The sequence below is a fragment of the Cenococcum geophilum genome (assembly GCF_001692895.1).
Source record: "Cenococcum geophilum 1.58 unplaced genomic scaffold K441scaffold_39, whole genome shotgun sequence".
NCBI classification, from domain to species: domain Eukaryota; kingdom Fungi; phylum Ascomycota; class Dothideomycetes; order Gloniales; family Gloniaceae; genus Cenococcum; species Cenococcum geophilum.
In genome coordinates, this window is record NW_027137597.1 from 599,344 (window position 1) to 622,606 (window position 23,263).

At 47.1% G+C, this 23,263-nt stretch overlaps 12 protein-coding genes across 12 annotated transcripts; 8 read left to right on the forward strand and 4 right to left on the reverse strand.

The window, feature by feature from the left end:
- Positions 1-873: 873 nt before the first annotated feature.
- On the forward strand, positions 874-1,773 carry K441DRAFT_664678 (maleylacetoacetate isomerase). The gene has a single exon (XM_067649388.1). It carries the CDS (start codon positions 1,002-1,004, stop codon positions 1,680-1,682), a length of 681 nt encoding a protein of 226 aa, XP_067500911.1. The 5' UTR covers positions 874-1,001; the 3' UTR covers positions 1,683-1,773.
- Positions 1,774-2,759: 986 nt separating this feature from the next.
- Positions 2,760-4,141, forward strand: K441DRAFT_679639 (uncharacterized protein; the record flags this gene model as incomplete). The annotated part of the gene is made up of 3 exons (XM_067651288.1): positions 2,760-2,787; positions 3,116-3,391; positions 3,492-4,141. 3 exons carry the CDS (start codon positions 2,760-2,762, stop codon positions 4,139-4,141), a joined length of 954 nt encoding a protein of 317 aa, XP_067500912.1.
- Positions 4,142-6,026: 1,885 nt separating this feature from the next.
- K441DRAFT_664681 (uncharacterized protein) lies at positions 6,027-7,375 on the forward strand. Its single transcript, XM_067649389.1, has 3 exons — positions 6,027-6,438; positions 6,594-6,810; positions 6,880-7,375. The coding sequence occupies exons 1-3, from the start codon at positions 6,236-6,238 to the stop codon at positions 6,964-6,966; spliced, it is 507 nt and encodes a 168-aa protein (XP_067500913.1). The 5' UTR covers positions 6,027-6,235; the 3' UTR covers positions 6,967-7,375.
- Positions 7,001-7,616, forward strand: K441DRAFT_206936 (uncharacterized protein). Its single transcript, XM_067640521.1, has one exon. It carries the CDS (start codon positions 7,123-7,125, stop codon positions 7,582-7,584), a length of 462 nt encoding a protein of 153 aa, XP_067500914.1. The 5' UTR covers positions 7,001-7,122; the 3' UTR covers positions 7,585-7,616.
- K441DRAFT_707218 (vacuolar ATP synthase) lies at positions 7,258-8,240 on the reverse strand (the record flags this gene model as incomplete). The annotated part of the gene is made up of 4 exons (XM_067653712.1): positions 7,258-7,789; positions 7,905-8,042; positions 8,093-8,128; positions 8,181-8,240. 4 exons carry the CDS (start codon positions 8,238-8,240, stop codon positions 7,649-7,651), a joined length of 375 nt encoding a protein of 124 aa, XP_067500915.1. The 3' UTR covers positions 7,258-7,648.
- Positions 8,241-8,520: 280 nt separating this feature from the next.
- On the forward strand, positions 8,521-10,282 carry K441DRAFT_641571 (uncharacterized protein; the record flags this gene model as incomplete). The annotated part of the gene is made up of 2 exons (XM_067646656.1): positions 8,521-8,793; positions 8,889-10,282. 2 exons carry the CDS (start codon positions 8,521-8,523, stop codon positions 10,017-10,019), a joined length of 1,404 nt encoding a protein of 467 aa, XP_067500916.1. The 3' UTR covers positions 10,020-10,282.
- Positions 10,283-11,343: 1,061 nt separating this feature from the next.
- K441DRAFT_679643 (uncharacterized protein) lies at positions 11,344-12,492 on the reverse strand (the record flags this gene model as incomplete). Its single annotated transcript, XM_067651289.1, has 2 exons — positions 11,344-11,872; positions 12,281-12,492. 2 exons carry the CDS (start codon positions 12,490-12,492, stop codon positions 11,344-11,346), a joined length of 741 nt encoding a protein of 246 aa, XP_067500917.1.
- A 343-nt stretch (positions 12,493-12,835) lies between these two features.
- On the reverse strand, positions 12,836-13,075 carry K441DRAFT_575042 (uncharacterized protein; the record flags this gene model as incomplete). Its single annotated transcript, XM_067644135.1, has 1 exon — positions 12,836-13,075. A coding segment is annotated over one exon (240 nt), but the record flags the coding sequence as incomplete, so codon positions are not given.
- Positions 13,076-13,666: 591 nt separating this feature from the next.
- On the forward strand, positions 13,667-16,078 carry K441DRAFT_664684 (uncharacterized protein). Its single transcript, XM_067649390.1, has one exon. It carries the CDS (start codon positions 13,851-13,853, stop codon positions 15,873-15,875), a length of 2,025 nt encoding a protein of 674 aa, XP_067500919.1. The 5' UTR covers positions 13,667-13,850; the 3' UTR covers positions 15,876-16,078.
- Positions 16,079-16,393: 315 nt separating this feature from the next.
- On the forward strand, positions 16,394-16,882 carry K441DRAFT_206971 (uncharacterized protein). Its single transcript, XM_067640522.1, has one exon. The coding sequence runs from the start codon at positions 16,406-16,408 to the stop codon at positions 16,820-16,822; it is 417 nt and encodes a 138-aa protein (XP_067500920.1). The 5' UTR covers positions 16,394-16,405; the 3' UTR covers positions 16,823-16,882.
- Positions 16,883-17,516: 634 nt separating this feature from the next.
- On the forward strand, positions 17,517-18,547 carry K441DRAFT_688903 (NAD(P)-binding protein; the record flags this gene model as incomplete). The annotated part of the gene is made up of 4 exons (XM_067652243.1): positions 17,517-17,543; positions 17,661-17,869; positions 17,908-18,025; positions 18,059-18,547. The coding sequence occupies 4 exons, from the start codon at positions 17,517-17,519 to the stop codon at positions 18,545-18,547; spliced, it is 843 nt and encodes a 280-aa protein (XP_067500921.1).
- Positions 18,548-19,387: 840 nt separating this feature from the next.
- On the reverse strand, positions 19,388-21,072 carry K441DRAFT_688904 (monooxygenase; the record flags this gene model as incomplete). The annotated part of the gene is made up of 5 exons (XM_067652244.1): positions 19,388-19,718; positions 19,774-20,129; positions 20,197-20,260; positions 20,316-20,865; positions 20,919-21,072. 5 exons carry the CDS (start codon positions 21,070-21,072, stop codon positions 19,388-19,390), a joined length of 1,455 nt encoding a protein of 484 aa, XP_067500922.1.
- Between the last annotated feature and the right edge of the window lie 2,191 nt (positions 21,073-23,263).

The following is a 23,263-nucleotide window of genomic DNA, read 5'->3' on the forward strand; positions in this document are numbered from 1 at the left end:
TGAACCCTGGTCCTCGAACGATTTCTGCCATCACAACATTCCCAGTGACCTAGTCATATCCCTCATTAGCCGGGTCACGTGAATGGAATTTCATTAACACCACTATCCTGATCAAGCCCACTCTTGATCCCGACTATAGCCTTAACATCAATGACTCTAGGACCGTGGGCGTAGTACCCACTAGCCTTTAATATGGTGAACTGACATTTTTTAACCAGGGCATAGGCGCGTGCGGACAGAGTATGGCCTCGAATGACTTAGTGACTGCTATTCCGTGGCAGGTTTACGACCTACACAGAAGTTGGAGCGATAGCAATCAGGCCGTGTTCTGTAATCGAACAATTGCCGTGTGGAACGAGATTCAGTCAATGGATTTTATAGTGAAGGATAGATGTAGGTTATGAAATCGTTCTTGTACGAACATGGTTATGAAAAATGCTGAGGTTTCAAGGCCAGTGTTGTAGGTCGCAAAATATTGACATTCAACCTGATAATTTCCCTTGATTTGAAAACTGTGTTCCTGCACGGACCACCTACTCGAGGACCCTGACGTTGCAAGGGATAGCTTACTGACTGCGTTAATTGGATCGCTCGCTGTCCGCTAACTGTTACGCTATTAGCTAGCTATCCTAATTAGGCAAGTGGTATAGCCAGTAGAGCCTTTAATAGTGCTCTAACCCAGTTTTAGCGCGTGCTATATCTAACTAAGAGTTTACTAATTTATAATAATTCTAGCTTAAAGCTAAACTCTATAATTAATTTCCCTAGCTACTAAAGCTTTCCGCTTAGCTATGTAAGCAACATCACGAGCATATATTTTAATCTTAATCCGCGCACAGTATAAAAGCATGACTTTAACTTTAATTTCAAGCTCTAAACTATAAAACGACTTTACTTTACGGCCAAATATTGTCTAAATACAATCAAGCATATCTTTCAACATTTCGCAGCTTTATCCAGTTATATTCGCATATTTCTATTATCATAAACTATTAAATATCATGGCATCACAAACCCCCAAATTCCATCTCCACACATACTTTCGCTCTTCTTGTTCAGGCCGTCTTCGCATAGCTCTAGCTCTCAAGCAAATCCCCTATACAACAACCGTGACCAACCTTCTCAAAGACGAGCAACTAAGTTCCACCTACGCAGCCATCAACCCCTCCGCGTCCGTCCCCGTCCTCACACGGCTAGACACCGACACATCATTCTCAATCGGCCAATCGATCGCCGCATTAGAGTACCTCGAAGAAGCGTTCCCAGGCGTGCATCCGTTGCTCCCAGCACCAGAGCGCGCACTCGAACGCGCGCAAGTGCGCACCTTGGTAAACATCGTCGCGTGCGACATCCAGCCTATCACGAACCGGCGCATCATCCTTGCCGTGCAACAGCTGGGCAAGGATCCCGCGGAGTGGTGTCGGCACTTCATAGAGCGCGGGTTCGCGGCGTACGAGGCGACGCTTGAGAAGACGGCAGGTCAGTTCTCGGTCGGCGACGAGATTACCTTGGCCGATGTGTGCTTGGTCCCTGCTGTGTGGGCTGTCGAGCGGTTTAGCGTTGATTTGGGGAAGTTTCCGAGGCTGAAAGGCGTGTTTGAGGAGATGAGCGGGACAGAGGCAGTGCGGAAGGCGCATTGGAGACGGCAGGAGGATACGCCGGAGGAGTTTAAGGAGTCATGAGAGCTATGCGCTGAGTCCTACAGCCTTTAGTTTTGGGGATCTAGGTGTAACATTTGAGACAGTGTTGTAGCAACAAGATTGTGTGTCCGGATCTCGTTCCTCAACCTAAGCCAAGATAAACTCCTCCTTTTTGACAGTACCATCCTCTTCATATTCCAGAGCCTCACCATCGATAAGTCCATGAACATAGCATTCTAACTTATGTTTCAATATAGCTCTTTTGCAGTTGAGGGAGCAGACTTACCGCCGATGAACTAATGTGAACCACCACCCTTTTCTCTTAAGTCATAGAGAAGCTGGCCTTCGAAGAACAGAAAAAAACTTACCACTAACTTGATCCACATCAGGTTCTAGAGAGATGTAATTCTTACTTGTACGAAAAAGCCTGCGCAAATGGGCCACTAAATATAGCCTAGTTCTTGTTAAATACTACTTCCGCTCTGCTGACTGATCATCCACAAAATTAAAAACCAATCGATTCAAGTCATTGTTATTACTAGCTCTATCCCTCGAAGCCATTTTCTCCGGCTGTCGATTAAAAGGGTACATGCTTGGAAGGTTAACTCGTCATTGTGCTAGGAGGGCTCTAGTCACACAAGTACAAAAATCGCTCTTTCGTAAATATAACATATCAAAGGAAGCTGAGAGTTCTTCAGATTAAGCTTTGCTAGTAGATCCACATGGCACCAATCCAGAGGAGGTATTCTTTGACCTGGAGACAGAGGTGGAAGAAAGCATAAGAATATTAGAGGTTTTTCATAATAGCGAAGGTTACGCCATTTACGGTTATATGTTTACTGAATATCGGCGCTCCCTAAATGTAAGAAGTAGCCCAATATTGAGTTGGATCAATAAGACCAACCTAGGTAATCTGGAATAACAGTTCATTTCCACATTCAACGTCTGGCATTCCCGCGAATGTCCTCCCATGCAACGGTTCATATTCAAAGAAGGCCCCTGAGAAGCCCTTCCTTTGCCGGTTGCCGATCCCACCGACGTGCGAAAACGGGTTCCTCTAAGTATTTCGCCGAAACTCTAAGAGTTAGAGAAGGAGCTATATTTGATAGACAAGGCGCTATGGATGTGGCACTGGAGAAGACTCAAGGTAAGCGTCTGATGGGCCGGCTTGAAGTGCAGGTGTCGTGGAAGTGAGGAAGTGAATATGTCGAACGAACTCGTATGTAGATTGATCTACGAAGAAAATGAGGCTATATATACGGGCACCTCTGATCTAACCCTAATATAGTAGTGATCGGCACCAGGTCGACAGAATAAGACAGTAACACCCCACCACAAACAAAATAAACTCACCTTCACATCTATAGCTTTCTAAAGCAGCAGTGCCAAATTGCCATGGTAAAGCTCGCTAACATCCGCTCATCAAACGCAGCCTTCAAAGCTCGCAGCAGCGGTTTCGTGGCCGTTTTTTGTAGGTGGGACTAGCGGTATTGGGGAAGCAACTGTCAAAGCTCTCGCTGCACATGGCGAGAAATGTACGATTTATATCGTCGGGCGCAACAAGACTGCGGCTGAGGCTATTATAAACCTGTGTCAAGATTCAAGCCCGGAATCAACGGTCATTTTTATTCAGAAAGACGTCTCGTTGCTGAAGAATGTGGACTCAGCGTGTGAGGAGATCAAAAGCCAGGAGCAGAGAGTGGATTTACTGTTCATGTCTCAGGGATACCTGACATTTGCCGGACGAAATGGTATGTCGATGGTGTCTCCGTCTTTAGATGCGTCCTTTCTCCCTGCGTAGTCATCGCAAGTTCTTACTCACATCGCCTTATAATAAAGAAACTGTTGAAGGAATTGACACAGTTCTGTCACTGCGGTACTATTCTCGAATGCGCTTTGCAACTGGCCTCCTCCCATTACTCTCCACATCTCCTTGCGCGCGCGTCATTTCAGTCTTCGCACCAGGCCGTGGAGAGCTGAGCCTGAAACTTGATGATATCGGGCTTAAAGAGAAATATTCAGTTCTGAAGAGTATAAGCCACCCCACATTTGAGAACACCTTCTTCATGGAATGCCTTGCAGCGACAAACCCTAGCGTTAGCTTCCTGCATATTTGGCCTGGTCTTGTGCAAACGCAAGAAATGGAGAAAAGCGAATTCCCGGGATTTGTGAAATGGCTGATCAAATGGGTTTTGTTTCCGCTGATCAAACTGTTCTGCGTTCCGGTTGGTGAGACGGGTGAGAGGATGCTGTTTCATGCGACGTCGGAAGTATATCCAACTTTGGTTACGGTAGACAGGCGATCATCTTCCCCAGGAGACATCGAAATTGCCATTGGTTCGAATGGTGAGAGGGGAAGTGGTTGTTATTGTGTAAATTGGGATGGCGATATACTCCGTAACCACGCACGTCTTGAGAGGTATAGGAAGAAAGACGGAATTGAGAAGGTAGTAAAGCACACTATGGAGGTGTTTGGTGCCGCTACTGGAGGTGGGGGCTAATGATACTTCTATGATTGTTTCCAGCGAATGTTTGAATGGTCTTTTCGCCGCTTTCTCGTTCGTCGGCGCTAATGAGCTATCTTGAACAGGATGCAATCCGAGTTTTATTTGGCCCTCCAGAAGTCTTAAATGTTACTAGTGGGATTTTAACATTAAAAAATTGCAGATCTAAAGGATGAACACTTACCTTATTTAATATCTTTGTACTTATTGGACGTCACTTGCAGCGTTTTCTTCTTTTAGAAGAAAGATCATGTCTCGTGGAACGCCTTATATCATATATCAGCACTAGATCCTTCGCTGAGTTTCAAGTGCAATGTTAGTTAGTCGCCACATGGTTGCCTTGCCTAGGATCGGTGTGAACGGTCTGAGAATACCGTAGTCTCGAAGTTACCAGAAATCGTCCTTAAAGCTGGTCTGCCATTATCTTGTCATTACTGCCATCTACTTTATCAAATCCTCAATGTCATCCTAAAAGTATCTTCGACTTTTGATCTCAGCCTTTGAACAATCGAGCATAATGATGAAGGCTACAGAAGTCGCCGCCCCGCAGGCCCACATGGGGATGTTTGTAAGCAAAACATATCATAGTAGCCCGTTTACCGAAATTGAAGGTCACTTTACCGAACCCTTTTGTGGTTGTGATTACTGGAGGTGGCCGCGGACTCATAGAAGCGTACACCGTAGCTTACGCTCAAGCAGGCGCGAGCGGGATTGTTCTTGCAGCTCGTTCACAGGATGAGCCCGATGGCGTTACACGCCGTGTACCTGGAATATCCCCGAAAACCAAGGTCTAGGTCGTGAAGTATGATGTAACGCTAACATCAGATGTGGAGAATCTCGCAAAAGCTATTCGCGAGGATCATCAAGGCCGACTGGATGTCATTGTGAACGACGCAGCCTTTCTCGATGAGGCTGGATGGAAACTCATTACGAAAAGCAATCCTGAGGATTTTAGGAAAAAGTTTGACGATAATGTTTTCGGTGTGTATCTAGTCACACGAACTCTGATCTCACTGCTCCTAGCTACCGAAGGTGGCGCAAGGGCTGTGATTGCCATTTCAAGCATGTCCTCGTATTTTTGCAAGCTATTCTATTAGCATGGGCATGGGCAAGCTTGCGATGAAAAGGTTCATCGAATTCCTTGATAATGAGTATAAAGATCAAGGTCTTGTGGCATATGCGCTGCATCCTGGAGGTGTTCCAACAAAGAATGAGCACGTCCCCAGAAAGTGCCGGCTGAGTTGCAAACTTGTATAACTTCCTCCAGAAATGGGTGCGTGATAAATATGCAAACTGGTGTATAGATCTCCAACATGAGGCAAGCATTCCAGCAGCCGTACTCGTGTGGCTTACAAAGACACGGAGAGGTGGCTGAGCGGGAGACTCATCGTTTCAAACTGGGATATAGCTGAATTAGAGGCGCAGAAGGAGGAGATTGTTAGAGATGACAAATTCAAATTCCAGATGGTGGTATGGTGGTTCTCGAAACATACATGGTGTTTGTTATACGCGTGTAGTTTGGTTCAAGCAATCCTTTCAGGGGGAATTGCACTTAAATTACTCCATTGAAGCGTACTGAAGGACAGCATAGGTAGTCAGATTTCTTTCCTTCACTTACTGCCTAACTAGCTGTGGAGATATCCGTATAAGGAACCTACCGGCATTTTGCCTAACATTATGTATTGTTTCAGCCACTTACCTGCTTTTGCCATTGAAATCAATATGATAGGCAGAAGTAATGACGGTGACCCTATCCAAAGACATAAGGCTTAGGTAAGATATAAACGTGATTGAATAAGGAAATTAACGAGAATGCTAGAGTCGGCGGGAGTTTTGTGCCAGGTGACCGTATCGGGCAGAGGAAACGGCAAAGGTTCGCAGGCAGGAAAGCTTCGTCTGACAGCCTGACCAACAAAATCGCGGCGCTTTCCGCCCGCCTGGACTCCGCAGCAAGCGAAGGCGGCGCCATTTCGCCCCAGCCTCATTATCGCTATCACCACCGCAACCACCAGCTTCCAGCTTCAACGCTCACTTCCGCTAACACTCCACCTCAACCACCTCACTATTCTCTCAGAGTAGCACTCGCCTACGATGAAGCTCACTTCGCTTCTTCTCCCGGTTGTTCTTACCATCACTGTCTCTGCCCGATCGTCATGGCTTAATGGAAATCAAGTCTCTGTGAAGGAGAACAGTGTGGAAGTGCCCGGCGAAAACCCGCTTCTCTTTTGCTCAAATCCACCCACCGACATTCTGGAGATTGATTCCGTCGATTTATCACCTAATCCCCCGGAAGCGTAAGCTATTCCACTCCATTTCTCTGTAAACCCTCCAGCCACACAGAAGCCGGATTGAGAAGTATCGTTGCTTCTGCGTCTACTGCTTCTGCTATGATTACCCACCGCATATATCCATCTTTGTTGTCATGTGCTAATTTGATACTCTCATACAGTGGTCAAACTCTCGATATCAAAGCAACGGGTGTGCTGAAGAAAACTGTCGAAAACGGCGCCAAGATCCATTTGCAAGTCAAATACGGTCTCATCACGCTCATCAACCAGGAAACGGACCTATGTAATCAAGTCAAGAATGTAGATCTCGAGTGTCCACTCGAGAAGGGCCCGCTGGAGTTAACTAAGAGTGTGAACTTGCCCAGCCAGATCCCCTCAGTACGTCCAACATTATGTTTATCTCTAGAGTGGATGGGGAAGACAGAAAGGCTAATATCGCGTGTATAGGGGGAGTACCATGTTATGGCCGACGTTTTCACCAAGGATGGCGATAAGATCACTTGTCTCACTGCTGATGTTCACTTCGGCAAATAAAGAGATGGCGAGCTCATGTAGGGAGCTTACAATTGTTAGCATCGTTAAGGTATATGAGGATTAGGATATAGTAAGGCCTGTAAATTGAAGGAGAGAGTGAATTGCGAAGCTGTAGTACTGAGGACTTGAACTTCTAAGTTTGGATGATACGAGATAATGGCGAGATTGCCTTTTCATTATGTTGCATTTTTGAAGTTCCTTTGCTCTCGCTTGGGAATGGACTCCGATACCACTGTGTCTTTCAGTTCGGATTCTCTTCACACTTGTACTAGTGCGCATTCTAAAGAAACAAGGGTCTATTTCCAATGTCGTTATGTACGCGATTCGGTCTCTTCCGAATCATTATCGATGGAGCATATTAAAGATAAACGATCATTTTTACTCTTGGCTTTGGATATCTTGTTGATGCACCTTAAGGATGCTGTCTTACGACATAGCCTAAATCCTGATCCGTATACTTTACTGGCCGCAGCAGCCAGTCAATATATCCACAATGTTTCTCTGATAATAACAGAGAAGGCCATTACAAGAGTATTCCACCACCCGGGCTCATATACTCCTACATTCAACACCCATACGACTACACAAACATATGATTCATTTGGACGCAGTAAATGAATGTTCTTGGACATTATGGAGTTATTGATTGCTGAAAGACAAGCTGCAAGGAGAATAAGGTAATCTATTCTCCGAACAACCGCCTGACGCGCTTCAGTACACTGTCTTTCTCTGGGTCGTAAGGATGGTCTTTAGAAGGTATCTCGAGTAAAGAAGGAAAGGCAGCTGTGTAGGTGTCTACGCGGTGACGTATACGGTCTGCGATCTGGAAATCACGTTGTGTTAGCGGGGTTGTTTTACTGTTTCTATAGCAGAATAGAGAAGTTGATACGGAGAAAGAACAGAAGCAATCTGAAAGCATTGATAATGGCATATCTTACGTGTTGGTTTATAAGAAGAATGGCAATGTCTTTCCGCTCATTCGTAAAGCGGTCAAATGCAGCTTCAATGGCCGAGTTCTCGGTCTTAGCGTCGACAACGAGGAAGTTTTTCTGCGAGTCTGGGGGTTGCGTAACATGCTAAATCAATTTTTAGCTAAGACATGGAGTATGGAAGGGTTTAAGCTTACACCAACGCCTGCTAGAAGTAGACCTGTTACCGAGTCCTGAGATATAAGTTAGTATGGCTGGGAAGAGAGCTAGAAAGTGAGGCTCCACTTCATCCCCAATGACTGCAAGAAACTGCCTATCCTTGTATGCGGAAGTTGGAGCTGCCATGCTTTCTGGTGGTGAAGCTGGTGTCGCAAAGAGGTCAAGCTATCGCGGGATGATACGCTGCGTATCCGGAACAACTATTAGCCGTTCTGAGACATTTCAAAGTACATTGTTTACAAACGTCGTGATCACTCCATTTTCACTAACAGAAATGAAGTGAACGCTATTTCTTACGTTTTGTAGGTGCGTGTGATCATTTCATGGAGAACTTTTATATATCCACTTCTTGATTCTCTTCGACGTGTTTTCGCCTCCTGCAACCTCACCACCAAACACCGCTCTAATGCCCCGCCTCATACGCCGTGCGCCGCTTTCTGAGCGTATCAAGGCGTATTTGAATCCGTGGGATTTTCTATTATGGGTCTCGGAGGAGCTTAATGGCAACGGCTGGGATGACTTTCAGAGAGCATGGGCTATACCGATCGGTGTAGGAGTGAACCTGGTATTCATCATTGCGAAAGCGAACACAGGAGTATCAAGAAGTTCCGGAGATGATGATGTTTTTGGAGACTATGGAAGCAGAAGAGGGAGTGGTTGGCTATTATGGCTTGTAGGTGTTCCTTTGCATTTGTTTCATTTCATGAATTTGGAAGTCTGCTAACAGCGACTCTTTCACCCTAAATTGCAAATGCTGACTCTTGCAACATTTAGTCGATGTTTATCGTCCACTCTCTTACATTAATTTCTCTCTCCAATGCTTTCTATACATTCTACCGTCGGCGTCATTACCGTTTATTCGAGCAATCCATCGATGCACCTCCTTCCACTCCTTCGGCCCACCGTGTCCGCGTCGATTCGTCACCCATATCATCTTCGCCTCTACGGCTTCTTTCTAGCATAATAGCATCAACAAATGCTGAATCTCGAGCTCACCCGGACGCTGCAAGGGATGTTTGGGAGCTGGCAGTGTGGGATCCAAGCCCGCTATGTCTTCAGTTGTTCTGCCTTTTCAGTCCAGGCCACGTCCTCGTATACTGGCTTTTCCTGCCCGTCACATCACTAGACCCACGGCCTAGTGTGACGGTCGTAATTACAATGATTCTAGCAGCTTTGCTCTCTGTGCAGTTGAGCTTGCTTCAAGCGTCGTTTTCCCAACAGTCGAGGGATTCTGCTCGTATACACAAGGAGGTATTGCACGAATACGACACAAAATTCGTGCATCCGTCCCTACAAAAACCTGTTCGCAACGTCGGGACCCAGACGCCACCCTCAAATCGACGCGATTCTGGCGCAATCGCTACCGAAGTCGACACATATACTCCAACTACTATAATCAACCGCGGTTTTCGCACAAACCCTAATCCAAGCTATGCTCCGCAATATGATCCTGACAATCTCCTTTCGAAACAGAATCTACACCTTCCACGATCTTCTATAACCCCGTCACTCGGAACTCCTGCAAACGGCTATTTTCCACCTGTATCCGCAGCTACATCTACAGTGGGTGACTCTTCTCCCATCCGTCCCTCGAGGACCCCGACAGCTATCCGTCAGCCTCAGTTCCGGCCTTCCGGAGTTGGGAGTGGAGACGGAGGCAGTTTGGGTGTTTATTCACATGCCGCCTCACCCCTGCGTAAAGCTGCATCAACGAATTTCCTTCGTGAGGATGGTAATGGAGAAAGAAGGCGAGAGGGCACTCCTTCCAAGAGAGAAGGAAGTCCTCTGAAACGTATGAGTACACCTGGTGGATTTGGGGAGGGTAGAGGATCAGCAGTAGCGCCTGAAATGTTCGCGCAGTACAGAGGACTTGGAATTGGGAGGAGAGAAAGTGGGAAGTTCTGAGTGCGTGTTATAGGCCTCTTAGAGGAGGCGTTCTGGTCCTGGTGGATCGGCGGTATGGCATATTTGCGGAGTTCTTTGTGCATTGCTTCAGATGTGATTATAGATATTTATCTAGTTGAGGGAAACACGGCATGGGACACTGCGTCCTTGTATTAATACCTACTCTCTAAATTGCCCACCCATACACCTTTATATATCTTTGAAAGGATGAACCCCAATTCCTCAACTAGATATTTGCAGTTCCAAGATTCCCATGAATTAGGCCACTACTAGAAGTTCTTAAGTTTCATCTTACAGCTATGTGCACGACCAGCGTCACCCCCCTTAGGCAAAAGTGATTTCGCCTGATTGCCACTAACTGTTCATAGCAATTGTAGCAAACGCCCATGCTTGGCTAAGAACTTCAAGCTGTTCGCGCCCCAGTTAAATATCGTGAGGTTCCACCTGTACGATATTACCAAATCCCATCGACTGGATCTCTGCAGAAACAGTATTGTTTTAGCGACGGCATGGGCGAAAAAGGGGGAGAAGAGGAAGTTCTGAATTACTTTCAATTCAATTCCCCCAGCCAATTAGAATAATTCCCTAGGGCAACCAAAATAGTACAGCTATTGGTGATTGGTGGCGATTAAGCGAGCCCGCGTACCGTAACGGAATTAAATGGGGAGATTTGCACGGGATGCCAGGGTTCACACTAGAGTCAAAATAAGCGTAAGTCACGGGAATGTCTCAGGTTCACATACCCGTGCCTTGCGCTTTCCACAGTTGGAGCAGGCTCCGACGACCCGCATGAGTGCTGCAGTTTTCCTTTGATCAGGAGTGAGCGTACGAGTTCGCCAACGTTGACCTAATACACTCGATCTTTTACTCCTTAAAATCCTTGGTCGATCTGCAATAGCGCTAAGACGAGCCCTGTTTCGGGCTTGCTCACCCTTAGTCATATCCTCGGAGATTGTGTATTTTATACACAATACTGGCTCTGTCTCCTTGAATATCCCGACAGCGCCTGTTTCGTAAGTTCCGCTTAGAAGATTCTGGCGGATGGATATTTCAGGTGGGCTTTTGACTATTGTAGTGGACTCTTTGGCTGTTCCCGCTTGATTAGCATCCTAAGAACTTGCAGTTTATCCAAGTATTCTTTAAAAGCATTAAACTTAGAGAACAATCTTCGACCCCTCTCCGTAAATGGATCAAAAATAATTCGCCAACTTTGATTGACCAGAGATAGACGATATTTAATGACTGTGCTTTCTCCAAAACTTATTCGAAATTGAGGAGTGTTAAGGGAGAAATTACTTATTTGATTGATGCCTCCAGGGGCTTGTCAAGGTTGAGGTGTGCCTATAGATCCAAAGGCACCCATGGCCTGGTTCGCGTTGAGGTTGTTGCTCGTAGAAACAACAAGCTGCCCTCGGTCTTGCACTCGTGAAGCTTCCGCTTGCTGCAAGGCAAGTTGAGCATAGTTAAAGTCCTGATTGCCATCCACAGTACCTTGACGTTGTGGCGAGGCAACGGGGGCCTCGTGCTGTCGCTTCCAGTAGTCGTTCAGATATCGCTCTCGGCTTGATCTCTGTGCCCCGAGGGCCTTGTTGAATTCAGCAGTCTGTGCTGCTTGATTGAGAATTTCCGACGAAATGCTTCGCTCTATCGATGAGGCTAGAGTTCGTTCATCTTTTAGGTTTTTGTGTAACTTGGTAGTGTAGGTATCTCCGTTTTGCGATTCGACCTGTGCGACCTTGGAAGCTGGGATGTCGGTCCTTATTGAATCTAACAGTGCTCGTGGACTTTGTGGTTTTACTTTATTTTTGATTAAGCTTGCTAAAGAATGCTTCTGGAAGTCGTCGTTCTTAGATCTTTTCCCATAATTGAGCAGTACTCTAGCATCTTTATACGAACGGTTACCCAAGACTTAAGCTAGGCCGGTAATGTCAATACGACGATTCTTTCTCTTGTGCTTATCTCTTGCTAAGGCAAACCCAACGTCCACCTCTAAAGTTCTTTTGCGCTGCAACCGGCGCTGAGAAATGGATGGTAAAACATCTAAACGAGTACGAACTATTGCGGAAAAGCTAGATTCGGCTTTTTGTGCTTTTCGAACCGGATTAAATGACTCTAGGGCTGCATCGGCATCCTTTACATTATATGCATTAGAAGAGCTTCTTCTGGGAAGGGGTTTCTGAGCAACATTTCGCGCTACGGCTAGGTACCACATGGTCAAGTAGTTTTGGTAGCCTCTAAATCGGCTAGGTGGTCTTTGGTACCTGTCGAACCAAATTCCGCGGCCTTGAACACTTGTAGATCGTAAATACTCGTGAATGGAGCGGCGGTCACCGTATTGCGGGTATGGATTGTGAAACAAACACCTCCCTTGGGTGATATAGGGCGGTACTAAAGCGCATGAGATTGTTTGATAGCGGTGACGAGGTGAGTTGTGTTGGAATTGCGACACAGCCCCCGGGGACTGACTGCACATCATGTCGTGGTGTGCCCCTCGCTTAGGTACTGATAATTAGCAAGGTATTCTGGTACGATTCAGAATAACTATTGAGACCTTTTAAGTATTTTTAACCCTTCATCGCTCTATCCAATTGCTGTAGAATGCTTGGGAGAAGGACAACATAGAATATAATCCTTGAATGAAATATCAAAGGTTTTAAGGTCACTCGCATCATATATATCATTAATACTGGAACATATCCAAGATGTCAGGAATCCGTTTTAATCCGACCGTCGACGAAGAACTGGCCATATTGGAATCGAGTAATTAAATAGAATTATCCTAAATCTCTGACCCCCAGCCATAGTTGTCGTTTGATTTACCATATATTTATTCTAAAGAACCGTGTTTCTCGCGGCTTTCTAGGAACTGTAGAAAGACGATCTAACTCAGGGTGTTCTTTCCGCTCGTGATTCAGCTTCGCGTCGTTCCTCCTAAACGTCTTTCCACATCCTTGCTTGGAACAAGGGTACTCTTGAGCAGAACTACTGGGAGCTCCATGTTTAGTTCTTATATGTCGAGACATGTTGCCTTTCCTGGAGCTCCCTGTAAACTCTCGGTTACAGCGGGGGTACGGGCACGGGCAGCGCTCACGGAAGGCTTGAGACGGGGATGCACCATTGCGTATTGCGGGAGGCTGCCGTGCATCCCGTGTTGGCGGAGAAGACGATGGAGTGCTCACAGTGAGATGCCTTGTAAGTATACTAAGTCATGAGCTATGCCAACTTTTACTTAGTAGGAACCACTCACTGCTGGTTAGGTAGCATAAGAGGTCGATCTTGAACAGTGCAAAGGCGGGACTTCATGTAAATCCCCTCATCTTTTGTCATATCTTGCGAGATCGTATATGTGATGCACAATTTGGAAGACTGGGGAGATTTTGTGTGCTCTAAACGCATCGAAACGAACTGAAGGCTTCGAATAATATCGTAATCGTTTTAAAACGCGTTATTTTTGGCCATACTGGAACTCCTAGTGGAAATCAGGCGAATCATATGTGAGCGAAATTAACTTTTGTCAAAGGGTGTGGATGGTCAAGGTGAAATCCGTCTAATGATCGATATATGTCAGGTGTTCTGGCCTAAGCCATCAAGGCCGCGCGGAACCGGGTGACTGACGTCCGATGCGAAGCTTACAACGCATTCACACTCAACAACCCGACAGTTAGGAAAGCCAAATCGCCGCCTAATCGTATAGGATTTCCACTTCCATCAATGGATCTAACGGCATAGAGTTATTCGGGGGTATTCACACTAATAAGTTGCCAGGCCCAAGAGAATGCGGAGCTGCGCCACAAGAAACCCGCACCGGTTCAAGGCAGACTCGCCCAAACCATGACCTCCGTCTTCATGACAATCCCATGGCGGGCAAAAGAACGACCTCGGCGATCTATAACACCGGATGGTACTCCTTCAAGCAATCGAAGTCCAAATGAATCTCGACAGAATTTAGAAACACTTGTCCCCGATCCTGAAGAACCCAACCTCCGAGATCTCAATGAGGATCTCAAAGCCCTGACGGATCTCTTCCCCGACATACAGGTGGAAGTCTTTCGAGAGATGCTCAGTTTTTTTGACGGGGAGAGTAGGCTACAAGTCATCACCGAAAGCCTTCTGAAACACGGTAACAAGTGGGTACGAGGACGATATAGGATGCCACAGGAGCGACGGCATCACGAAATGGAGCACACGTACAAATACAAGGCTGGAAGGAAGGATGACTCTCGAGGAGCTCCACTAGCTCTGGAGGACAGGTTCAGAACCGAAGTCTACAAGAATGCTGTCAAAACTGCGTTATATCAGGAGTTTAAGGGCCTTAGCCACTCGACCATCCGAGCAGTTCTAGCGGAATATAACTATTCCTACACACAGGCCAGACCCACGCTACTGGCTCTAGTATCAAAATCATGGAGGTTCTCCATCACTACCTTTCTAATGAGGCGAAAGCCTCCATCCCCGGAAAATCATCCGCTTGTCACATGGCGGACTCTGGACCATAAAACTGGGGCTCCTCCTATACCAATACTTGCTTGCACCAAGAGCGCAGAGCTTGACAAGGAGCTCTTTGACACGTTGATCCTACCTGTCCTCAACAAGCAAAAGGCTGACCAAACCAGCAAGGACCGAGAGCTCGCTATTGAACTTAACGAAGCTCAGGCGGAGGAAGCTGGAGAGCTGTATGACTGCGAATGCTGCTTTACACCTAACACCATGGAACAAATTTCCACCTGCGACGAAGACGGCCACTACATCTGCTTCCGGTGCATCAGACACTCTATCAACGCTGCTCTCTACGGTCAAGGCTGGGCTCGCAACATCAACTCCGAGCGCTGCACACTCCGCTGCATTGCCCCCGTTACAGATGGCCTGACGGACTGTCGGGGCTGCATTTCGTCTGAATTCATCAAAAGAGCACTATCAGAAGACAAAGACGGCGAGGACAGTTGGCGCCGACTTGAAGAGCGCGCCGCATCTGAAACGCTTCTCAAATGCCAGCTACCATTGATCAAATGCCCATTCTGCACATATGCCGAAATAGATGAAATCCGCCTTCCAAACGCACGACTAGCCTGGCGACTGAAGAACCGCCCTGTCATTGCCCTCTCCGCTTTCTCCATGCATCATATCCTGTATATGGAGATGCTACGCGTGCTATTCCGTTTCCTAGTCCTTTTACTTTTCTTGTTTCTCACAATTAACTATCTCCTCCCCCATCCAATCCCAGTATTCGCACCATTCGAGGCCTCCATGGCCCGTCTTGCCCGAAAGCGACGCGGTCTGAAATTCATTTGCCAGTCTCCTCTCTGCGGAAGAAGTTCCTGTCTCTCGTGTAACACCGAATGGCACGACATCCACATATGCCACGAGTCAGCGCGTACCGCTCTCCGCGTGGCCGTCGAGCGAGCCATGGCAGACGCTATTAAACGCACCTGTCCGGCCTGCAACCTCAGTTTCGTCAAATCCTCAGGCTGTAATAAGCTGACGTGCGTGTGCGGCTACCAAATGTGCTATGTGTGTCGCGTTGAGATCGGGAAAGAGAGTTATGCGCATTTCTGTCAGCATTTTAGACAAGATCCCGGGAATGCGTGCACGGAATGTGAGAAGTGCGATCTGTATCGGACAGAGAACGACGACGTGGTTATTCGGCGGGCGGCGGAGAAAGCTGAGAGGGAATGGCGAGAAGAAGAGGGTTTGAGTATCGATGCCACAAATGGCGAAGTTAATGGGAACGGAGATAATACTTCTAAGTTAGGGGTCCTAGCTGACAAGGTGAGTCTGGATATGGGCGGGCGCGGCATATGGGATAGGAAGACTTGGGAAAACTGGCTGGATTGGGTGCTAGATACCATTATTGCTTAGACTGACTGCATAGTGGTGTGGAACGGGCGTTATGGATCGGCATCGTTATACCCTATATTTCTATTCAATCTTTCTACTCATGCAATAGGTTTTCTTAGGGCGAACATAAAAGGCAAAAGCATCGTAAAATCTCATGTAGGTTGAAAAAAGTGTAGTCAAAGAAAAACTCTGCATTTTCAAAACACAAAGGGCATCAAGACACCCACTGATCGTATTCTTCTACTCCAGGCTGTTGCACGCATGATTGATTATTAGAGCCGTGACAGTCGTGATGTCATTGAAGGGTTCCCTGAGGCTTTATCGATTCAGCCACCTTCCACCGTGCACTGCTACACTACCTAGGTAGTTAATTGCTACCATGCTCAGCATATAGGGAAACGGGCTAGACCAGGTAACTACAAACACAGAGGTCCCAGATTTATGGTAACTTTGCCCTCTCTTCAAACGTTATCCTTAAAATCCAAAGGACTAACAAAGCATCTGCCGCCACCAAAATAGTACTCCAATCAAGACCTACACTTCATTTCAAAATGTCATATCCAATCTCACAAGCTGTCGCCGTGACTAGCATCACATTTTCCTTTATTCTCGTTGGTATAATTACTGCCATTTCTCCACATTCCAAAAACACTTCTAAGAGATATAAGAAACGCCATCACTTAGTCCCTTATGATAGTCCCAGCTTTGCTGTCGACTTCCCTCAACCTTCTTCGCCTAAGCATTTAGCTCGCACAAGGCTTCTTGGGCGGCAATGGCCTCACTGCTGGACCGTTGGAAACAGATTCTTCCGCCCTATTAGCACTCTGGGGGCATTAGGATACAGGTTCGTGACCTGGGTAACCTACCGTGGAGACCCCATGCCAAAGGAGACTGGAGGCTGTATGCGGTGGCCACAGCTATGCATGTTATCACGATTGTACACTCGGCTGTCAACATGCAGTCGATAAATAACCAGCACCGTTTTCATCCGCATCGATAGCTCTGTCGACATGGCTAAGGGAAACTCTGGATAAACGAGGGTCTGATACTTGCTCAGTCCTTGCACGCTGTAAGTTTAAACATATGCTTCTATCCTATCTGGTCTAGATCCCCTTGCAGTGTTCGATGACGATTACACTTTTCGTTTCTGTCGAATTCACATGTGAGAGAATTAAGCCAAGTAGGGACCAGCGGATCCTCGAACACAAGTTTTGATACTTGGACCTGATATACGTTCCACGGTAACATATCTTCTATTAATACCTTCCCACGAAATCTTATACTCAGATCTACGAAATCCATATTTCACGGACCTATCCAAAATCTATTATTTATCCACTAAACAAAGTGTGGCTCACTAGTTTTAATGCCGTATCATATGCTAAGCCAAAGATCTGACAGTAAAACTATCGACTCACCATGAGCTCAATATACTGAATGCAAGCGTCAATCGTTCCCAGTCGTCCTATCTCCAGACCCCCTTGCTACCTGAGAGTCACGTGTGGATTGCGCGGGCTGAGATGATATTCAATGGTACACTACAGTAGCCACCAGGATATAGTAATATTCCCAATTGGTGAATAATGCGTGTCTGTACGAAGTTCATGCGGGCACTATCAAATCTCCATATACATACTTTCCAAACATTCACGAATTCTGTATATGCCTGAGTACTTTCAGAAGTCCGTCGTAAGTGAATTCAGGAGAAGTATTCGAACTTCCTTACCCCAATCTCAGTACCCCACATAACCTTCACGCCGCCCGCACAATGACAAAGTTCTCCCCATAACCGGAGCAACGGGCAAGCAAGGCGGCGCTGTAATCGACGCCCTCCTCACCCAGTCCTCCGACTTCACAATTCTTGCCGTAACTCGCGATACCAACTCAGCCAGTGCGCAGAAACTCGCTGCCAAGTCCCCCATCATCAAGCTGATTCAACGCAACCTTGATGACATCCCCGCCATCTTTCTAGCCACCAGCAAGGTCACCCCGCCCCTATTTAGGGCGTCTTCTCCGTGCAAGTCCCTATAGGCCCCGGCGTGACCACCGACAGCGAGATCCAGCAGGGCAAAGCCCTCATCGACGAAAACGTCAAGCACAACGTCACGCACTCCGTCTACAGCGGCGTCGAGCGCAGCGGCGACGAAGCCAGCTGGAGCAACCCGACGCCCGTCGGCCACTTCCAGACAAAATAACACATCGAGCACCACCTGCGCGACCATGCCGGCAGCATGGGCTGGACTGTCCTCTATCCCGTCGGCTTCATGGACAACCTGGCCCCGGGGTTCCCGCACAAGGTGTTCCTGGCGACCCTGCGCGATACGCTCGGCGCGAAGAAGACGCAGCATATCACAACGGCCGACATTGACATCTTCGCCGCGCTCACGTTCACTCATCCAGAGCAGTGGGATCACCACACGCTCGGGTTGGCTGGCGGCGAGGTGGATTTCGACGACATCAGCGCCATGTCTCAGAGGACGACGGGCGCGCCCGCGGGCACGACGTTTAACTTCCTCGACAGAGCGCTGCTGTGGGTCGTCGCGGAGATGCGGCCCATGATGGAGTGGTGGAAGACGGACGGATATCGGGTAGACATCCCGAAGCTGATGGCCATGTATCCACAGCTAATGGACTTTGAGACCTGGCTAATGAAAAAGGGCAATTTCACCACTACCGATAAACAAGGTACGTAAGTTGCTAGGGAGGCGAGTAAGTAGATAGGGGTTGGCTGTAGCTTCGGCATGTCGTGGGCTTACCGGTATACTATACTTCCTACATAACATGTAATATTCATCCAACCCCGCATTCTTAGAACTGTGTAAGTTTTGCCTTGCCCGGATCCTGTGAACCGTCCTCTTGGTAGCAAACCACCCCAAAGCCAAGCCTATGGGCCTCCGTATGGCTTACGCTATTCCCTGCACGACGCGCAGCTATCAAAGTGTCATCGAAGCTGACGTGTAACAGTCAGACAAGCCCAATCTCCAACCCCTAAACATCGCAATAAATTTTCCGGTGGAGATCCGACACAGGCTGCCAAGTTGGAGTGGTACCCCTGCTTTATGTTTAATTTAACGGCGGTTGGTATAACTCGATCACTCAACACATTGCTTATTCCCTACAGTGGCGAAAGGACGGTCCATCCCCGCAGGGCCGGAGGTTAATGCAGTCTATTAGGGGTCTGATCAAGGGCCTGCTGCTTCTGGTGAGCTGATGAGTCCTAAATTCCGCACGGTGAGACCCAAGAGGTTCTCAGCAGTACCCTAGGAGAAGTGTGAGCTGCTAAGGCCATGNGTCACACGGAAGCATGACGATGCGTCTATCCCAGGCGAGAGGAAATGATATTTTTAAGGAGCCATTGGGCTGATACAAGTGGGGTGTAGAGCACAACATTGGATGAGACATCAGGGAGCGAAGAGCCGCGCCATCCGCCAGATAACATTTCTTCAATCAATCACCCGATCCAATAAGAGCAATACCGATCGCTGGGACCAACCCAGCCCCCAGGCGTGACCGCTCCTGCTCCTCCAAGGCACTCACGACCAGTCTCCCGGGCCCAAGTCAATCGGCTTGCCCTGCCGCATATCATCCATGATCTGCTCAATGTTCCACGGCTCGTACTTGTAGCCCGGCGGATAGTTCGGTGGGATGCGGTCGTCGTCTTCGAATGGGATACTTTGCTTTAGTGACTCGACAGCCCTATCGTAGTTCTCGTATGCGTAGGCCTCCGGGTCGTGGCTCCAGACCCATTTGGGCAGCTTAGGGGCTGCGCGGCGGGGGTCGAACTTCACTTTTTCCCAGTCCGTGTCTTGGAGGAGCTCGGCGTTAGAGAAGCCCAGCTTTTGGGCGCAGGAGTTGCGGACGAAGCTGCAGTGCTGTGAGTATGACCGTTTTGGAGACCCAGGGGGGGCGGTGGACTTACCGGAACCCGACGTGCGTGCGCACTGATTGGGGGATGTTCTCCTTGCCTCCGATCTGCAAACACGAGGCAACGGATATGGCGTCTTCAATTGCTTGAGTTGCTCCATTGCCTGATGCAGGGAGGTAAGAATGAGCACTATCACCGATCTGAACGACACGGGCGCCTGGGGATGTCCAGGTTGGCTGGGGGTTTCTCCAGAGTAGCTCGAAGTTGATGATAGTCTTTGGAGGAGTACATTTGACCAGCTCGCGGAATATAGGAGCCCATTTGGCTTGACCGGGGACTTGGTCCATGCCATCGAGCACTTCATCAACCTCGATGGTGTGGTTCCAGGACTCAGCTTCACTGCCCGTCACCTAAGCTCTTGTGAGCATTGCGCCCTGAAATTTGACGGTAATTTCAATTCCAAAATAGCAAACTTACATCATGATTTATGATCCATACCATCAAATCTTCTCGTGTCAGAGTGAGTGCGTATGTTGAAGGCCTTGAACAAAATTAGAAGTTGTTTCTGTGAGTATGAGGGAGAAAGCGAAACATACCCAAACCAAGTTCGAACAATAGGTTCGGTACCGTTGACCAGATGGAAGAATTCCTTGACTTCCGGGTTCTTGTCAAGATGCTCAATGGGAAATGCAGCGCGCCATATAGCTCTGCCAGAAGACCTAGCTCTGACTTGCCCGCCTACAAGCTTCTGCGACTTTGAGCCAACTCCATCTGCAGCGATGACAACATCTGCCTCGTACCGCTTTCCATCGTCAGTGATAGCGCCGCCTTTGCCAGTCTTTTCGTCCTCGAAATAGTCAACCACACGGCGGTTATATTCTAACTTGATGCCGAGCTTCTCAACCTGGCGGACAAACACTTTGTAGACAAGAGGTCGCATCTGAAAGGTACCAGGCGGAGTATCAGGATCCAGTCCTTGAGCTCGCAGTCGATCCGACATCTTTAAAGGCTTGATCATCATTTCACCAGTATGCTTGAATGTCTCAAGCCAGGTATCGTGAAGAGAGATCGAGTCAAACTCTTTTGCGAGCTCCGGCCAGTGCTTGAAGAATCGGGTTGCGCTGAGGCCCATGAAGAACATGTCTCCTATATGAATGATTAGGGGTCTATAATCTTGATTGAGTGTTACTAGCACTAACCCGCAGTGTTGGTGGTTGCATTTCTTTCAAGAATTTGCACATTGTGACCTTTGCGAGTGCATTCGATAGCTGCTGTCAAACCAGCAAACCCTGTGCCTACAATAAGGACATCGATGCCAGTGGCTGGGTAGGATCCCACTGGCCTTGACTCCATGATGGAGTCAGAGCTCGTATTTGCACGAGGGATTGTAACAGTGGGTAGCGAGGCGGGCTTGCGAGAGACGGTGGTGCCCGGAGGACCGTTCGAGAGACAGCGTTGATAGTATTCTTCGCAACTGCTTCCACGCGTGAATGCATTCTGGCCAAGAGAACTGTTCCGACTGCTGACACGATATTCCGGAACATTTCTGCCTCATTCCGGAACGAGTTATCCTTGTTCCAGAATGAGTTGTGTATCGCTTTAACCGGCTTGATTCCAGATTAATTGCCTCATTCCGGAAAAGATCTTATATGTCTAAAGGGGTTCTAATATCTGTTATAGAGTATAAAAAGTTTTACTACGTACGCTAATAATGTATCTAAAGTCTCCTTATCCCTTGCATAGTTAAACCCGTCCAATAACTTTGTGGCCCGAGCTCGACCAATCAATTAACCGCATTCGTTAGCGGTCAGTCGTTCTGCTATACTCGAAATCAGGCAGTGGTGAGGACTCAGGGGGTGATTTTCTTGCAACCCCACACGGTAGTTTAGGATATTGGGTAGGTTAAACAAAATCTTCGTCCTTAGTTTCACGATTTCGAACCATTATAGTAGTTAATTCAATAATTAAAGTTTACAAAGGCGCGCGGCATTGGATTTAACCCATATTTAAGCGAGCCTCACCAAAGTAGAAATGCGCATCACGAAAAATACCTTAAATCGCGATTCAACCCCACCAAAATCTAAGTACTACCCGTGAAAATTATTTCTACCTTTATGTTCTATAATAAGGGTATTAATGGCAGCCATTCTAGCGACGAGAGCTCTAATCTTTGCCTATGGGAGGTCATCCCACGCACCTCTCTACGCTCTATCCGTCCACCCTAGAGTATAAGGGGCACCCCATTGCTAAGTTATTTGAATCCTTATAGGCATCTAAGCTCCCTTAATGGCGTTTATATCGGGGGAGTTGCCTATATACTTTAATAACGGGATACCTTCTTTCTTAAGGAGGCGTAAAGTCCACTTACTAGAGTGCGAGGGAGCGTTATCTTACTAAAAGACATAGCTAGGTTAATCATACTTAAATATATCTAAATTGTGCCGTTATAATATAATCTCTTTATAAAAAGGAATTAAGTACGGTACGATTACCTTGTATAAGTAGCGTATATGTAAGCTTTTGCAGTGTGGGAAATAAATGAGCGACTTGATTGTAAGATGTAGCTCTAGAGCCTCTCTATATACACGAGGAAGGCACAGGTAATAAGATGAAAGGGGAGACTACTACGTAACTAAAACAGCGTGATACGTAAGTGATACACAGGCGATACGTAGTCGATACGCAGGTGATACGCAGGTATTTTGGCATAGTACCGGTAGTCGGTTACAGTATATTGTCTACGCCTCCTCTAGAACGCCCATTCCTCCTCTACTAATAATTCTTCCAATATATCTCCTAAATGGCCCTTTTCAACGGAAATCTCTACCTTTTAGCTGTCCACTTAGCCTCCTTATCCTTCTCTTATTGTGCGAACTCTGCCCAACATTTAACTTCTAGCTCCTCCGTATTAAGTATCTTAATCGCATCTTCGTAGGTTTACTTTTAGTTAGCAGTTTTGGGGTAATATATATAATAAGGGCCTTTTTAATCGTACGTAAAGTGTAAGCTTTGCAGTGTGGAAGAATTGAATGAGCGACTTAATTGTAAATCTATGGAAATCAAGTGGTATATATACATGAAATGGTGGCAAGAAGACTGCGCTTACAGTCGGCAATAGGTAATGGAAACAGGTAGTGAGACATAGGTAGTGAGACATACGAGGTGGTGAGTCACGACGTGATGCGAGCCTCGGTAGTCGGTTACATAAAGCATCCCCAAAACATTGCTTCTAAGTAGTTATTATACTAGCGTTTAATGCAATCATGATAATAGCGTTTATCAGGAAATTGTAATATATTCTAGTGCCCTTACTTTATAGAGATAATAATAAAAGCTTTATCTAAGAAGATAACTATTCTCTACTCTACTAGACCCCAATCCTTTCGCAAGAGTGCTACCTTATATCTTTATACCTCCTAAATGTCTATAAGACCTAACTTCTTTGTGCTTTTAGCTCTGCGAAGGCCTCTCTCACGGAGCTTCTTCTTAATCATACAGCGGTGGTAGTCGGAGAATCTATCCTCTTTTGCGACGACGTGCTAAA

Bases quoted from the DNA above. Each gene is read 5' to 3' on its own strand.
- K441DRAFT_664678 (XM_067649388.1), top strand. From the start codon at position 1,002: ATGGCATCACAAACCCCCAAATTCCATCTCCACACATACTTTCGCTCT.
- K441DRAFT_206936 (XM_067640521.1), top strand. From the start codon at position 7,123: ATGGCGAGATTGCCTTTTCATTATGTTGCATTTTTGAAGTTCCTTTGC.
- K441DRAFT_664681 (XM_067649389.1), top strand. From the start codon at position 6,236: ATGAAGCTCACTTCGCTTCTTCTCCCGGTTGTTCTTACCATCACTGTC. The intron at 6,439-6,593 runs GTAAGCTATTCC...ACTCTCATACAG, and splicing joins TCACCTAATCCCCCGGAAGC to TGGTCAAACTCTCGATATCA. The intron at 6,811-6,879 runs GTACGTCCAACA...TCGCGTGTATAG, and splicing joins TGCCCAGCCAGATCCCCTCA to GGGGAGTACCATGTTATGGC.
- K441DRAFT_664684 (XM_067649390.1), top strand. From the start codon at position 13,851: ATGACCTCCGTCTTCATGACAATCCCATGGCGGGCAAAAGAACGACCT.
- K441DRAFT_206971 (XM_067640522.1), top strand. From the start codon at position 16,406: ATGTCATATCCAATCTCACAAGCTGTCGCCGTGACTAGCATCACATTT.